Here is a 16797-nt window from a genome sequence, read left to right on the forward strand (position 1 = left end):
CGCCGCAGTGAACCTCTTCTCCAAATCACGTCCGGAGATCCCAGGATTACTGCGGATGATCTTCACTCGTTGTTTCTGATCATATGATCTACCGGGTCTTTCAGATTAAACGCTCACGCAACAAATTTTAATAACTTCTACAAAAGTTAACCGATTTTTATTTTTAAAAAACGAAAATAAAGCTTATTTTAGGACATCTTCGAAGTGACCACCCCTTTTTTCGATAACGCGTTTTAAACGGTGAACAAAATTCTTCATGCACAACTCTAATATTACGACTTCGATGCTGTTGAAAATCCGAGTTATTTCTTCTTTAAGTTTCTCCAAATTTTGTGGCTTTTTAACATAGCAACAGTCCTTCACGTACTATACGTACTTCGTACTTCCGGACTATACGACGTCCTATTCCGTCCACAGTTAAGGAGGGACCCCGGTCTGGAAAATCAAAAACATTGAGTTTTCGTTCTTTGCATTTTTGGAAAAATTATGCCCTCAGAGATGTTGTCATAAAAGGATTCTTCGATATTTGATTTCGTTGGAAAGAACCGATACCACCAGCAAGGTACCAATTTCCAGACAGCGTCTACTCATCCAGCTGTCAGCAGCGTCATAATCATTCTTCGTGCACTCAAAAAATGGAAAATACATCTTCAAATATACCTTAAACAATAACCAAAATACACGAACACTTCACTTTATTCGTAACATCCGAAAAAATCCACGAAAATTCATTATTTTCCGACCGTCAGGGATCCCCTCTTAAACAGAGCAGGAAAGCGATTGAAGATGACGCGATCTCTGAAAACTGCGCAGAAACAACAACGTTTCATCAGCGGTATGAGGCTTCGCATTTGAAATTGGGCATGAGCATCATGACAGGCAAGACTTCATCTTCCAAAATTTCCCGATAGGTTTCGCCAGTGACTTTGCTATCGATTAAAAAGTACGATTTCGCTAAACATACATGTTCTTGTAAAGTGTACATCTTGACACTAAAAACCATACGATCAGACTGAACGAGTAGCCAAATATTATCGTCCCGAAGTGGGGAATGCATTCTTACCATCGACGGAGCGAAAGTTTTTTTTTATAAGGCGCTATTCGATTTTTTTCCGTTAGCGTTCAATCTGAAAGACCCTGTATTTCTACGTTTGGTTTGCTTTGCACGGTTCAACGTCAATGATTTCCGGTAACGTTCGAGCACGGTATTTACAGTCGCTTTTCCAAATTTTGAGAAATTTGGCGATCACTCTTCTTGACCGCGTTGAGTCTTTATAAATTTTAACGCCTCTCGCATTTCATTTTAGATTACTTTTCAACGCGTGTATCAATACTGATGAAATTTTCACCACTGGATTAAAAATCCATCCAGTTCATGATAAAATATTAATTCATTAAATTGGAACAACAGTCCTCATTATCGATCTGTCATTTCGTTTCTTCACATTGAAATCTCTTCCTTTGAAACATTCTTTGCATTTCGTAGACTGGAAGAGAAAAAGTAATAATTATTCTCAATTATAATTGGGTATGAAAATAACTAATTACCCTAACCAAACGGAAACATCAATTGTGGCTCCTGTGATTTAACACCATCAGATGCCTTTCTGCTACGTGGAGAGTAAACTCTACGCCAACCATCCTCAAATAATTCCAACTCTGGAAGCGATCATTAACACGTTAAGCCCCGCGTCGGTCCTTGAGGACTGGCACTGAATTTTTCGTTCCGAACCGACAGCAGAATTTTCGTCCGGAGAGTGTCGACATTGGGAGCGATAACAACAAAGTTACAAAGTTCATGTTTAGAAAAGTCCACTACCGATCCGCTGGACTGATGTGGGCCAGATGAAAAGTTCATTGACGGTCCCGTATTTTGGTCGTGGCTCACCATGTTAAAGCTGCTGTCGACGAATTAGGTCACATATATGCGAAAAGTGATTGAAAATTCCCGATAAATGCCTGTAAAACGAGCCAAGGCGGACATTTCGAAGATATGATCAAAATCTTCAAAAAATGATAAAAAAATACATCTCAATAATTCTTCTCAGGTCTGCTTAGGTTGGTTTTCGCTAACGTATATTAAAACATAATAGATTATATAAGCTCCTAAAATCGCAAAACACATTGTCGGTCATATACGCGTTTTTAGGGTACTGACGAGAGAATCTTAATTCGCCACCACGTGTTGAGGTATGCTATAATTCGAAGAGTTTTCTACACATAATGAGATACAAAATATATCGCCGACACATTTGACAAACACGTTTATGAGATGTCGATCAAAAGAGGATTTCGCTCGGTTATCTTAACAGGTGATATCTTCTGACGCCGTGTGTTGCATTTTATGATAATACTCTACGCTACCGGTATCATACTAACATTCCTTCACCTCTCCTGGAGATTTTGAGAACGTAGAGGGTATCGTTATTGACTATTTGAAGTTCGAATCATAAAGGTATGCACAACGAGAAAGTATTTCTACTCCCAAGCGTCATTCAGTGTGCTTTTCGTGCAATTTCATAGGTTCGGATCAACATCTACAAAGTGTTCGGTCTATCCAAGGTCTAGCTCGAGAAACATATAAACAGGACATTACATTACATTACTTTCGGAAAAAAAAATAAAAATAATTTCAATACAAGTTCACCCTAGAAACACAACAATGAGCATTTAGTGCATGGTGATCTCAACTATGTCTCTCATTGGGATTCAGAATCAAGGATTAAACAAATAGAATAAAAACGATGACCAATTAGCTCCTATTCTTATAATAAAATCCGCTTCATACGATACGACTTTGATTACTTTTTTCAGTGCTTTTACTACCTGCGGAAAGTACAAGGCGGATCTCTATCTTTTCTCGCCACTCTAGCAGAACCAATGTAATCTCAGTTCATTTTGAGGATTACCAGCAGAATATCATCTTTTCAATTTGTCAAATTTATACCCAGGGATCTCGGGTACTCGAATTTGAGTTGTTTCACTTCTATGCTCAAAGCTCCGAGCCAAATCATGATTTTTGAAATCGGTTTGCGGGGAAATGTCCGCAATAGATTCCTTCATAAGCTGACATAATATGAAGAAATTCCGAGCATTAGCCAAGAGTTAAGTCCGAAAAAACAAAATGGGGTACCGAATTTGTACCAGTTCCTCTACCAGTATGACACCCATGCCCAAATTAGATACTACAACAAAGAGTAAAATTTGGGTACTGGTCGGAACTATTTTTAGTTGAAAGAGCAGTGATACATAATTTGCAAGATTTTGAAAGATTTATTAAATTTTCCATGGATCGAGTACGAAATGCCGCTGTGAAGAAGATCTATCCTCATAATTGGATATAGTATAATATAAATATATAGTTATATCTACTATTGTTACTAATATTAGAATATGAGTTTCCAATCTCTAGTACGCATTAGGTGCTTGTGTGTATGTCGAGTTTAGAATGTGGTTATAATTTTTCCTGTGTAACATACACATGTTCCCTTCGATCAGGGTTGTTTGGAGTTAGAGGTGGGCAAAACGGTTCATTTCAGTGGGCGGCTCAGAACCGCTCGTTCATTAAATCGAGCCGGCTCATTTGAGCGGCTCTTTTTTGAACCGCGGGTCTTTTTTGAGCCGAGACTCTTTTGAACCGTGGCTTTTTTTTAGCCGAGACTCTTTCAATAAGTAGCTCTTTGTGCCGATACTCTTTCAATAAGTGGCTCTTTGAGCCGAGACTCTTTCAAAAGGGGTCTCTTTTTTGAACCGCGGCTTTTTTTTTAGCCGAGACTCTTTCAAAGAACGGCTCTTTTTTGAACGGCGGTTTTTCCAAGCCGAGACTCTTCCGAAAAGCGGCTCTTTTTTGAGCCGCGGTTTTTTTTGAACCGAGACTCTTTTGAAAAGCGGCTCTTTTTTGAACCGCGGTTCATTTCTAAAGAAACGTGGATAGTACGCTCGTTCTGACGAACCATCTTAAATGAGCGGCTCGTGAGCGCTCGCCCACCTCTATTTGGAGTTCTAGTGTAACATGGAGAACAGACGCCTCAAATTTTATGTGAACCGTGACAGACAGAACTATAGCTTTTTCTTGACCTTTTTTAATAAAAAAAAAACTCACTGCTTTGTAATTGAACAGAGTCTGTAGAGTTTTTATTAACAAAACATATTTATTAAGTTATAAAATATTTAAGCATAGATACAAATAAAAATAACTATTCCTTTCAATGATAACACAATATTACATCACCCACTAAAATCCACCTGGCCGGAAAATCTCGTATTTCCACAAAGTCTTATGCATGGGGCTTTGTTTTTTCATCTTATGTCTACAATACCTAACTCCAAACAGGTCATAATAATTATGTCTCTTGAGTTCTATGTTTAGGTGGCAACTTCACATTCCGTTGACCTGGAAGGGAATGGAAAGGTCCTAGGAGACAATAGATCAAAAAGTTAATTATATTTGAAAATCCTATTATCTCCGAAGTTTCGAGAGCCTAAATAGTTAAACGGTGATAAAGTTTTAATTATAATGATGTCCAGGATGACTTCCAACCATTCCGCACTCAATGCGCATCTCTATTTTCAGTAGTTAGAAGGATCTATCAAATTGTGGTCAAGACTATCATAGTATTGAGCACGTTGTTGGGCCAAGTAAATAATTTAGCAACTGAACTTAGCACCCGTTGAGATCAGCTCAAGTTCAGAAAAGACTCTCGAGCCAAATTAAATAACTAAAGGGAAAAAGTTTTTCTTTATTATTTTTTTCATCATAATTGTAACGATTTGTTTCCATCACATATGCTATTAATATTGTGTCTTAAATGCTGGTTGAAAATCCAGTAAAAACCCAGAAACGTAGGCAATATTCGCGTCTCACAAAGGCAATGGAATTGGCCCAGTCTCCAACGGGGCTGAGTTTTCTAACAGTTGTAGAGCCGAATTTGGAAAGGAAACCCGCGTTCCACACACGAGGGTTGTGGATCTGGTAAAGCGCTGAGTTTATTGTTTTGGCGACAGACAATTGACCCAATAAAATGCAAATGAGATTACGAGACTGGATCGTCAGCAACACCGCAATTAGTGCAAAAACATAAATGGATTTCCTTGGGAATATCACGCCCACTACTTGTGAATGCTTTTTGTGTTTTCTCCTACTGGTATCTACCTGCAGTTGCTCCGCGCGAAAGTTAATCTTTTTTCTACACAAAACTCAGTTTGTATTGTGGCCGTCCTTCGAAAAACATAAAGTTTCCTCTGGTTTTTCAAAATGGATAATAAAAATGATTCCATGACAAAGAATATCTAACAAGAGATTTTCATTATATTACCTTAAATTGCACTTTGAGATTATTGGAACTAAATTGAAAAGGTGTAAACTACTGACTCATTGTCGGTAGTTTAAATAGATGCAGCGTACAGAACGTTGTGAGCAAATTTATCAAAGACTTCAATCATGCACACACACACACTTAAAACCACACAATAGTTCTCAATTGAATTAGTCTTCCACAAATTCGGAAAAGTGCTGTTTTGAAGCGATTTATTGAAAATCGCGCGACAACGGCTCTCGCCTGGAAACGTGAAATTTCCTCAAGGTAGACGAAACTTTAAGATGTGTTCAAAGTCCAGAAAGCGAGGAGAGTTTGCTCCTCAGTTGTACCCATATAGGGTAAGTGGGGGTAATTTGGACCCCCTAATCAAATCGCCTAATATTTCCTAACCAATAACGTCTAAATAAAAAGTCACACTGTACACTGAGCTATAATTGTTTTCTCTCAATCAATAATGTTTGATCATTATATTAAGTTTCAAAACAACTGATAAAAACAATATAATAGAATAAAAGAATTGATTTTTGGACATTAGAATTTGATGCGGGGTGACTCAAGTTTGTGTTTTATAAAAAAAAAACATGCTTAGGTTTATGTAAAGTAATTCAGCGTAATATATCAATCAGTAACAGTGTTCTGGGATCGATATCAGTTGTCTTGGCCAGTAGCCAGATCAGAAAAATTGCATTGAGACCAAACAATTTCAAACCTGTATGACCAATTCACCCTCCATAGAATGCAAAAATTAAAATCCAATTTATTTCATTTAATATTGTCAAACGAACAGTTCCGCTGCATCAGATGGTTGCTCTCCTGTAGGCGTACAGAACTTCACTGCACAATACACGAAAAGTTTGTTTAAATAGCGGAAAAAACCTTAAAACCACTATCGAAAAACTTACATTTTTTTAAGCGGACCTTACACGGTCAATATTATTCACAATATGATGACATATGAGAGCATAATGACAGCTGAACATGGCCGATGACGCAGAAATCCGGATTTTCTGATTTTCGAGCATCAATATCGTGACATTTCATATAAATGCATGATGTTGACGTTTTACCTTTCGAACTACGAGACTTGTTGGGGCGCTGGTTCTCCGGATTGGTGATCTTTTCACGGCGGAATCTGGTCCGTTGAACGGTAGAAGTTTACCGTAATAAAAGCGCGAACGGTAACACGTGGTACACTATTGAAATTTTATTCGTAGCGAAATGGAAACAGAACTATCTTATCCGACGGTTTTTGTTAGACTGATCTGCTCGATAAAACTGATAGTGGTTATCGAGGCAGAGTGTTTCATCTCGATAACGAGATGCGAGAGAATCCTATCTCCTATTACTACTCTCCTCCGCTTTTCGTCATGCAAAACGGATTGAGTGACTAAATATAATTATGGCAAATTCTATTAGGGTCAGCTTGTTAATTGTGGTAAGTGCCCAAACATTCCGCCCACCATTGAAATCTTGATTTCAATCATAATTTATAGATAGAGATAAATAATTCGCTTTTCTAACTACATATAAGGATACATTTCAATAAATTCATCAATACTGCATCTTCTGGAACAACGTAGTAGGGTGGTAGATCGGATCTTGAGGTATCTTCAGCGGGGGTTGCCAGATAGGTTGACATCTTCCTCTTGACGAATAGGGTGGTCCAAGTCCAGGTATCCTGCCAATTCGGTTGACTTTAGGTCGGGGATTACAATTTTCAAGGAAGCGTATTAGATACTTAACTTGCGAGAGGACCATTAGGTCCCCTCCCATCCAACATTGCGTTTGTTGCTGGCACCTCGAACGTCTGGAACGCTACAGTCTCTCGGTCTGGTTGATTGTCAGCAATAGGCAGAACGCAAATACGTGTGATTGCCCGTTTGTAGATGCCGTCTTTCGTGCGGATGCTGACGACGCGGATGAGTCCATCGCTGCCGGGAAATACTTCCACTACTCGACCAAACCGCCACTTTTGCGGTGGCAGGTTCTCTTCGCGAACTAATACCATCGTACCGATGCGAATGTTGTCTCGTACTTTGGTCCATTTGGTTCGCTGTTGTAATCCCGACAGATATTCGGTTGACCACCGTTTCCAGATGCGGCGAAGATATTCTTGGATCATTTGCCACTGCGATAAGCGATTGGTGGGTATTTCTTCGTACGATGGCTCCGGTATAGCAGTAAGGGGCCTGTGCACCAAGAAGTGGCCCGGAGTGAGGACGTCTAGATCTTCGGGATCGTTGCTGAGCTGCGTGAGAGGCCTGGAGTTGAGGAGTGCTTCGATTTGTACGAGTAGTGTTGTAAATTGCTCGGTGTTGGCCATGGCGTTTGCGAGTGTACGATGAAGATGTGTCTTCAGCGACTTGACAGCCGCCTCCCAGATGCCGCCGAAATGTGGTGACCTCGGAGGAATAAACGAAAACTGAATCCCATTTTCAGTACAATGACGGGTGGTTTCCATGCGGTTCTGCTGGGAGCTAAATAAGTAGACAAATTCGTTTAGTGTTCGCCGTGCTCCAACAAAATTAGTCGCATTGTCGCAGTAGATCGTCTTGGGTATCCCTCGTCGTGCTGCGAATCGCTTTAGGCAAGCGATGAACGAATCAGTGGACAAATTTCCCACCAATTCAAGGTGGATTGCCTTGGTAGAAAGGCAAACAAATACAGCCACAAATACTTTCAACGGTGCGGACTTGCGGGTAGGTGGCCGAAGATAAAAGGGACCACAAAAGTCCACTCCGGAGTTTAGAAACGGCAAAGCTGGAGTTACACGAACAAGGGGTAAATCTGCCATGACTTGGTCGGAAGAATTAGGACGTGTGCGGAAGCAGGTCACGCATTCGTGTGTAATTTTTCTAGTAAGATCGCGTAAACGTAACGGCCAAAATTTTGTGCGAACGATGGCGGCCAAAAGTGTCGGTCCGGCGTGTAAGCGGTTCAGATGATAATGGCGAACAACTAATAAGGTGAACGGATGTTTATGGTCCAAAATCATTGGCTGTTTCTGGGCGTAGGGTACAGCTGCGTGGTTGAGACGACCACGAGTGCGAAGTACACCATCGACGAGTACTGGAACGAGCGCTTTCAGCTTGGAGGTTGGTTTCACGTGACCGGTTGTTCGGATGGATTGTAAATCAGCAGCGAACGATTCCTGCTGGGAGAGTTTCACTAGACATATTAACGCTTCTTCTAGCTCGGCTGTTGATAGTGGTCCGGAACTTCTGGATTGTCGATTTTGCTTGGTTGCATTCCTGCAGAATCTACGTATGTAGGCTACTAAGCGAACTAAATTTGAGAGAGACGATTTAATTGAAAATACAGTGCTATGTACGACGGCAGGAAGAGCCACTACTGGTGTCTCTTGCAGTTGTTCTTGAGTGAAAATGTTGTCTGATGTCCGAATAATCTCGGGCCAGAATCTATTTGGCTGTTGCAACCATGGAGGCCCTTGCCACCATAGTGAATGGTCGATCAGCTCTTTGGCTGGCATACCCCTAGATATGACATCTGCCGGATTTTCGACACCGGAAACGTGTCCCCAGACACCTGAAGCGGTAATTTGCTGGATTTCAGCCACTCTATTGGAAACGAACTTTTTCCAGCGCGATGGCGATGCTGCTAGCCAATGCATAACAATCATTGAGTCCGTCCAGAAGAACGGACGGGCTGCAACTTGCAGACTGCTTTCCACCTTCTCGAATAAGTGACTTAATAGAAGCGCTCCACAGAGCTCAAGCCGTGGCAATCGAATAGTGAGTTCGAGTTTTTCAGTCGCCTTAGGGGCGACTTTCGATTTTGCTGTGAGCAAATGTACAGAAACTACTCCAGTTGCAGAAATAGTTCGAAGAAATATACACGCACCGTATGCGCTTTCCGAAGCATCGCTAAAGCCGTGCAGTTCAGTACTGACAGGATCTGTGATTGGTGCCGCCCACCGTGGAACAATAAATGTGTCGAGAATTTCAAGATCTTTCCGGAACTCTTTCCAGAATTGTTGATGATTTTCCTTCAAAGGGTCATCCCAGGAAACTTTCGCTTTCCACAGCTCTTGCATAAAGAGCTTGGAGCGTAGAACGATTGGCCCCAATAGACCAAGAGGGTCGAATAAACGTGCTGCTTCGGACAATACCAAGCGTTTGGTAATCGGCGCTTCGTAGGACCAATCAGGTATCTTAAAACGGAAAACGTCGTCGACTGGCTGCCACAGTAAACCAAGAGTTTTTACTTGTGTACTCGATGAATCGAGCTCCAATAAATTTCTTTCTTCGCGAAGCTCCACCGGAATATTTTGAAGAATAGTCACGCTGTTGGATGCCCATTTATGCAATTTAAATCCCGCAGATTGCAAAAGATCGTTCAGTTGGTGGCAGAGTTTGATTCCTTCTTCTTCGGAATCTACCCCACAAAGTAGATCGTCAATATAAAAATCCTTAACGAGGACTTTGGCTGCGTCGGGATGGGCCAATTCACCATAAGTGGCGAGTTGTTTCAGGGCGCGGGTTGCTAGATATGGGGCCGATGCGGTGCCGTAAGTGACCGTCAGCAATTCGAAGGTTTGAATGGGTTCCGACGGAGAAGACCGGAAGACGATGCGCTGGAGCAAACGATCGCTGGGATATACCAGCAGTTGTCGGTACATTTTCTCCAAATCACTCACAATTACGAAACGAGGTATGCGAAATCGTAATATGATGCTATACAGTTCGTCTTGAACTACCGGTCCCACCATCAAAGCGTCGTTCAGCGAGATGCCGGAATCGGAGGGACATGAAGCATCGAAAACAACGCGGAGTTTCGTTGTAGCACTATCTGCTCGAATAATGCCATGATGAGGCATGTAGTAGATTTTCTCTCCAGGTTTTGAAACATCGTTGGTTGGATCGATCAGGATCATGTGTCCCAAGTGTACGTACTCCTTAATAAAAGCTTCGTATGCTTCCATCAGCTGAGGATTAGCATGGAGACGCCGTTCAAGCGATAGAAAACGACGGATTGCAATGTCTCTGGAGTTTCCTAATTTCTCTAGAACATCTGGTTTCTTAGGTAAAGAAACCACAAACCGTCCGCTGGGATCTCGTGTCGTGGTAGCGGTGAAGTGAGATTCACATTTCCGTTCCTCCACGGAAAGAGTTTCATTCGAATGGCACGACTCAATTTCCCAGAAGCGAGTAAGTTGTTTTTCCAGCTCAGCATTACTACATACGAAAGTGCTGGCTGGTCTCGTTGACTGCAATTTGTTGCATTTACCGGGAACTATCCACCCGAAAACGGTTTCTTTTAGATGGGGTAGTTCCGGTCCGAGGTCGACAAAACCATCACACAGTAGATTAAAATAGATGTCTGCACCAATGATGACATCTATTTGGTTGGGCTCAAAGAACTGAGGATCGGCTAGCTGGATATGCGATGGGATGTTCCAATTAACTATGGACACTTGATTCGATGGCAAAATAGGTTTAAATTCCGGTAAAATGTGGAATTTGAGATCGACGACAAAATCCGTACAGCGTGAACGGATGGTTGCCATCGCCGATTGTTTCGAGTTTGCAGTGCTTTGTCCAATACCTTGGAATGCGAGAGGATCGTGTTTCCGATTTAGTGCCAATTTCTGCGCCAATTGTTCGCTCATCAAATTTCGTTCGGAGCATCCATCCAAAAGGGCTCTTGCAAATAAAGTATTTCCGTGATAATCTTCTATCTTAACGACGGCGGTCGCGAGAAAAACGACACTGCTATCGGCTGGTACACTAGCGGGCAAGGCTACTGGCATGTGGGTGGAGGTAGTGGATTTCATTGACGATGCAGTTACGGGCGTGGTAGCATATGTTTGCGATTGCGAAGTAGATGGATTGTTTGCGTTTGGTGCGATTGAATTTGATCGATGTTGATGTATTATGGAGTTAGATGGTTGCGATTGCGATGGTTCTTGTCCTGAGTTGGAGGTGTTGCTTGCTGGTCGCAGATGTAGCATCGTATGATGTCTTTGACCGCAAACACGACAAGCTGAGCTAGGACAAGCCCGCACCAAATGGGAGGAAGAAAGGCAATTTAAACACAAACCAGCTTTTTTGACTGATTCAAGTCGTTGGGAAGGAGTCATTTTATTGAATGAAATACATTTGAAAGGAGAGTGGAAAGGATTTTGACAGTGTGGACAAACTTTCTGGAGGAGCGTGGTTGTTGTGAGTGTAGAACCAATTTTCGACTTCATTACCATCCTACTATGTTCTGAACGATAGACTGACGCAATAGATTTCGAGGAAGTGAGGGGTTGTAGGGTTGCCAGATGATCCCGGAGAAACTTTAACAATTCTTCGTAGATTGGTGCTTCACGTGAATTATGTACTCGTTCCCACAGCCTCTGTGTTTCTTTATCGAGACGTTTATACAACAAATGAGCGATGAGATGCGACCACCCTTCAGTTTTCAGACCGATTTTCTTGAGTTGTAACAGGCTGCGTTCGTACGAGTCGATGAGACCAACTAGAGCGTCGTACGATTCCCGCTTGATCGGCTCAGCGTCGAGGAAACTGTCCATCAAAGTTCGAGCGATGACCTTTTTGTTCTCAAAACGTTGTTCCAACATTTCCCATGCTACATCAAAATTGTCTGCAGTCACCTCAATTGACTCCACCAAAGTTCTGGCTTCTCTCGTCACCACCGATAACAGATAGTTGAATTTATCAATGGGCGAGAGCGTCGTATCTTTGGCAATCATGCTCTGAAAAGCATCACGGAAACCTAACCAATCTTTAACACTGCCGTCGAAGGATGGAATTTTAAAAACTGGGAGGTGAACACGGGAGGATGAGGTTTGGCTGGGCGGATGGGGAGTGGAGGCTACAGCTGTCGGTTGGATTCTATGCGACATAAGAAAATCTTTGATATCGAAATAACGGTCTTCAAAATCTAACCGTGACTTTCGATTGGCGACATCTACATCCTTCCTCACTTGATCTTCTTTTTCATCGGACCCAGTCAACTTCAAATCTTGATCTTGCCGAGCTTCAATTTTTGCCCTGTTCTCACGAAAATCTTTGAACAGGACCTCCAAATGCTCCAATCGGGAAACAATTCTCCTATGATCCCGCTCTAGGACGAAATTTTCAATAAAGGATTCCAAATTGGACAATGAATCAATAAAACCACGTTCAGCCTTTGTCAATTCACGTAACGACGCCATTGTTGAATAAACCTCTTATCGCTCGCAAATCGGATTGATATTAGAATTCTAGCACGTTCTGCTTTCCACGTTTTATCAATTGTACCACAATTTGTTCAAAATATATCGAAATGCGCATGCAAACTTTATTTCTTCGTCAAAAAATATTCGTACCTTGATGCTGTGTGTACTCACGCTGCCGTCTATTGTTCACCGACCCACGCTAATCTTGCCACAAACAGGAGGATGATGTAGAATATGCCAATTTGCTCCGTGTCTGCGGGATGCTAGTAATCGTGGTTCAGATATGTTGCAAAAAGTCCATGCAGCTCGTCTACTGGATCTGGGATCGCCGATCTGGTCAACCGATGCCGCAGGAACAATGGCACAAAGGACCAGCAACTACAATGGTGGTATTGTCACCACACACAATGTGTTCCTTTTCCCGCCAATAATTTCGATCACGCCAATCCGGTTCCTCGAAGGACCATTAAATGTTGGGGCGCTGGTTCTCCGGATTGGTGATCTTTTCACGGCGGAATCTGGTCCGTTGAACGGTAGAAGTTTACCGTAATAAAAGCGCGAACGGTAACACGTGGTACACTATTGAAATTTTATTCGTAGCGAAATGGAAACAGAACTATCTTATCCGACGGTTTTTGTTAGACTGATCTGCTCGATAAAACTGATAGTGGTTATCGAGGCAGAGTGTTTCATCTCGATAACGAGATGCGAGAGAATCCTATCTCCTATTACTACTCTCCTCCGCTTTTCGTCATGCAAAACGGATTGAGTGACTAAATATAATTATGGCAAATTCTATTAGGGTCAGCTTGTTAATTGTGGTAAGTGCCCAAACAAGACTGTGTGCCAGATTTGCCAGATTTGCCAGATTTGCAAGCGGATATTTGATTTTTGTTAGTTTTTTGTGATTACAATTAAAATTTATAAACTTTTGAAATTGTAGGAAGCATAAATAAAAGCTTTTGGTTTGTAAAACTGATACTTGTAATAGCAAAATACTGTACTTTTCGCGATACAAATCAAAACCTCAAAGTAAACTGACAATGTGGTGGTGAGAGAGTGGATGAAACGTAACGACATTTTAGGAGTTTTTTAATGTTGAGCTCGGTCATTTTTTTTTGCTAGCTAGCGGGACAGCCGCTTTAGTCTAAGTTGTGTGTTTCTTCACACTTCGCTATGAAATTTGGAGAATGAGAAAATCTGGGAAAATCACAGGCGGAAAAACATCATGTGTTAATTCATGGTACTGAGTCCCGATTATCTGCAGAATAGTCGGGAAAACTCACCGCGAATAACGAAAATCGCGGATGATGCGTTAAAGGACCAAAAAAGAGGTGCAAACACGAAAAAAACTATGTTTTATCAACACAGAAATCATTAAAATATGAAGGTGATCTGGTGTAGTGGTTAACATCCGTACCTCTCATGCTAAAGGTTACGTGTTTAATTCTCACTCCCAACATTCTTCCAAAGAAATAAATCCGTTGGTCCAAATGATGAATCAGCCAAAGGATAAAAGTCACTATAATACAGCAAAAAATAAAAAATAAAATCATTAAACTATCCATCTATAAAGTCGTGTATACCAGTGGCTAAATAATGTAATAGCAATACCCTAAAGTTCTAGCCTTCGATCAGATTGGACGTGTTTTCAAATTGCTCGAAGCACCCGTGAATATTTTGCAAACGATTCAGTTGTATTGACCTAGTTTTCCGCCCAGTGTAACGTATAAACGTAAATAAACCAATCAACATGAGTTGCGAAATTTGCTGTGATACCGGAATCAACGACAGTGTCAATTTGTGGAAATGTGCTGGCTGTCCGCGACGATTCCACGCCGCCTGCATCGTCGTACGTCGCAAGAAGATCGTTGACATTACATCATATGTTTTACCGTGCTGTAATAAGTGCCAGAATTACGTACGCGCCAAGTTGGACTTTAGTGAACTTACCAAGCACCAAAAAAAAAAAATTCAACGAGCAACACAATACGGAAGTGATCCATCGGCTGACACTGCAGCAACAAACTGCAAGTGTTGTACATGAAGCCGTCGACAGACTTGAGGGTCAGCTCGCCGATTTGAAAATGGAATTGTCCGCAAATAAAAACAGCAATCTCTATGCGGTGACGATAAAGAATCATATTACGTCACTCATTGACATCGCAATGAATAACACTCTAGAGAATATAGCGGTTTATATGAAATCAACGACGTCGGAATTGAATCGCGATCTCAGCCAAATGCGAGAAGGAATTCAACATCTAGGGAATTTGTCACTGGAAATAGCGGCAAACATTAATCAAACTCCACATGATAGTCAAGCCGAAATAGAAATATTAGAGGAATTAAGAACATTGTCAGCCGTTATTATATCAACAGGAAACAATGTTGAACATATGCTACCACCTCCACCGGAGTCCTGCCCCAGCCTAGCTGAGGATTTGCGTGCGGAACTTACTCTTCCAATCAATCCCCCATTTTACCCTCCAGAGAACTCAGAACTGGAGAATGGAGCTGGAGAATTTTGGATTCAGCAAGGATATGGAAGCCAGATTGGTCTGAGTATGATGCACGGCAACTCCGTAGAATAAAACAACAACAAGAGTCAGATAAAGCCAGAAAACGGCGTAAACAAAATCGCCCATACAATAATAATAATAATAACAGATACAATGACAACAGGAACAATGGCAGCAGGAACAGGACCAATGTCAACAATCGTAGAAATAACAACAACAACAACAACAACAACAACAACAACAACAACAACAACAACAACAACAACAACAACAACAACAACAACAACAACAACAACAACAACAACAACAACAACAACAACAACAACAACAACAACAACAACAACAACAACAACAACAACAACAACAACAACAACAACAACAACAACAACAACAACAACAACAACAACAACAACAACAACAACAACAACAACAACAACAACAACAACAACAACAACAACAACAAAAACAAAAACAACAACAACAACAACAACAAGAGCAATCACAATAACCGAGGAGATACCAACTAGACGAAAAAGGAGAAATATAAACACAAAGTATCCGATTTGGTTTCATCAAAACATAAAGAATCTAAAAAATAAAAAACAGAAGGCACATAAAATTTATAACAAATACAAATCTGACGCTAATCTCGAAAAATATCTGAACATTTGCGAACAGCTCAACGCAACTCTTAAAATCGCTTTTGAAGATTACAACTTAAAAACAGAGTCGGACATAAAGTCTAACCCGAAAAGTTTTTTTAATTACATAAAAACAAAATTAAAAAGCAATGGTTTTCCATCACGCATGCACCTTGACGATACCGTGGGGAATGACCCAGAAAAAATTTGCAACCTTTTTGCAACATTTTTTCAAGAAGTTTATATTGAAACAGCTGAGGAGGGCCGAGATCGTGACTTCTTTGCATTTCTTCCAGAATTTCCATGTGATGTTGGAGTCAGAGAACTAACTTACATTGAAATATTTGACGCATTAAATAAGCTTGATGCCTCAAAAGGGCCAGGTCCTGACGGAATTCCACCGGTTTTTATAAAAAATTTGGCATCTGAATTAACTCATCCACTTTTATGGCTTTTCAATACGTAATTGGAATCAGAAAGGTTCCCAAAAATATGGAAAAACTCTTTTCTTGTACCTATATTCAAATCCGGTAATAGATCCGATGTAAGAAATTATCGTGGAGTAGCAATTATTTCTTGCATTCAAAAACTCTTTGAAGCCATAATAAACCAAAAACTTTTTCAACAACTAAAGACACGAATTACGAATAAACAACACGGTTTTTTCAAAGGACGATCAACAACAACAAATTTGCTGGAATTTGTCACATTCACTTTGAATGCAATGAATAATGGTAATCAAGTTGAAGCTCTATACACTGACTTTAGTAAGGCTTTTGATCGTGTTGCTATACAATTACTGCTTCTTAAACTTCAAAAAATAGGGATAGAAGTCAAGCTATTGAAATGGCTTCAATCATATTTGACTGACCGCACGCAAATATTAAGGTTTAATGGGAAAATTTCAAAACCAATATTTGTTACATCCGGAGTTCCTCAAGGCTCTCATTTGGGGCCACTTTATGTTCATTTTATTTGTTAATGACGTTTGCGTTTTTCTTAATAGTGTTAAGGCACTTATGTACGCAGATGATATGAAGCTGTACATGGAAATAAAGAATGATGAAGACTCTCAAACATTCCAAAATAAAATTAACATAGTTTATAATTGATGCACTAAGAGTTTATTA

The 16797-nt window shown here is 40.8% G+C and overlaps 2 protein-coding genes across 2 annotated transcripts; one reads left to right on the top strand and one right to left on the bottom strand.

The window, feature by feature from the left end:
- Nucleotides 1–7056: 7056 nt before the first annotated feature.
- On the bottom strand, nucleotides 7057–12501 carry LOC129774096 (uncharacterized). Its single transcript, XM_055777794.1, has one exon. The coding sequence runs from the start codon at nucleotides 12499–12501 to the stop codon at nucleotides 7057–7059; it is 5445 nt and encodes a 1814-aa protein (XP_055633769.1).
- A 2736-nt stretch (nucleotides 12502–15237) lies between these two features.
- LOC129774097 (ataxin-8-like) lies at nucleotides 15238–15534 on the top strand (the record flags this gene model as incomplete). Its single annotated transcript, XM_055777795.1, has 1 exon — nucleotides 15238–15534. A coding segment is annotated over one exon (297 nt), but the record flags the coding sequence as incomplete, so codon positions are not given.
- Nucleotides 15535–16797: the final 1263 nt, after the last annotated feature.

This window comes from Toxorhynchites rutilus, chromosome 3 (assembly GCF_029784135.1).
Source record: "Toxorhynchites rutilus septentrionalis strain SRP chromosome 3, ASM2978413v1, whole genome shotgun sequence".
Lineage (NCBI taxonomy): Eukaryota > Metazoa > Arthropoda > Insecta > Diptera > Culicidae > Toxorhynchites > Toxorhynchites rutilus.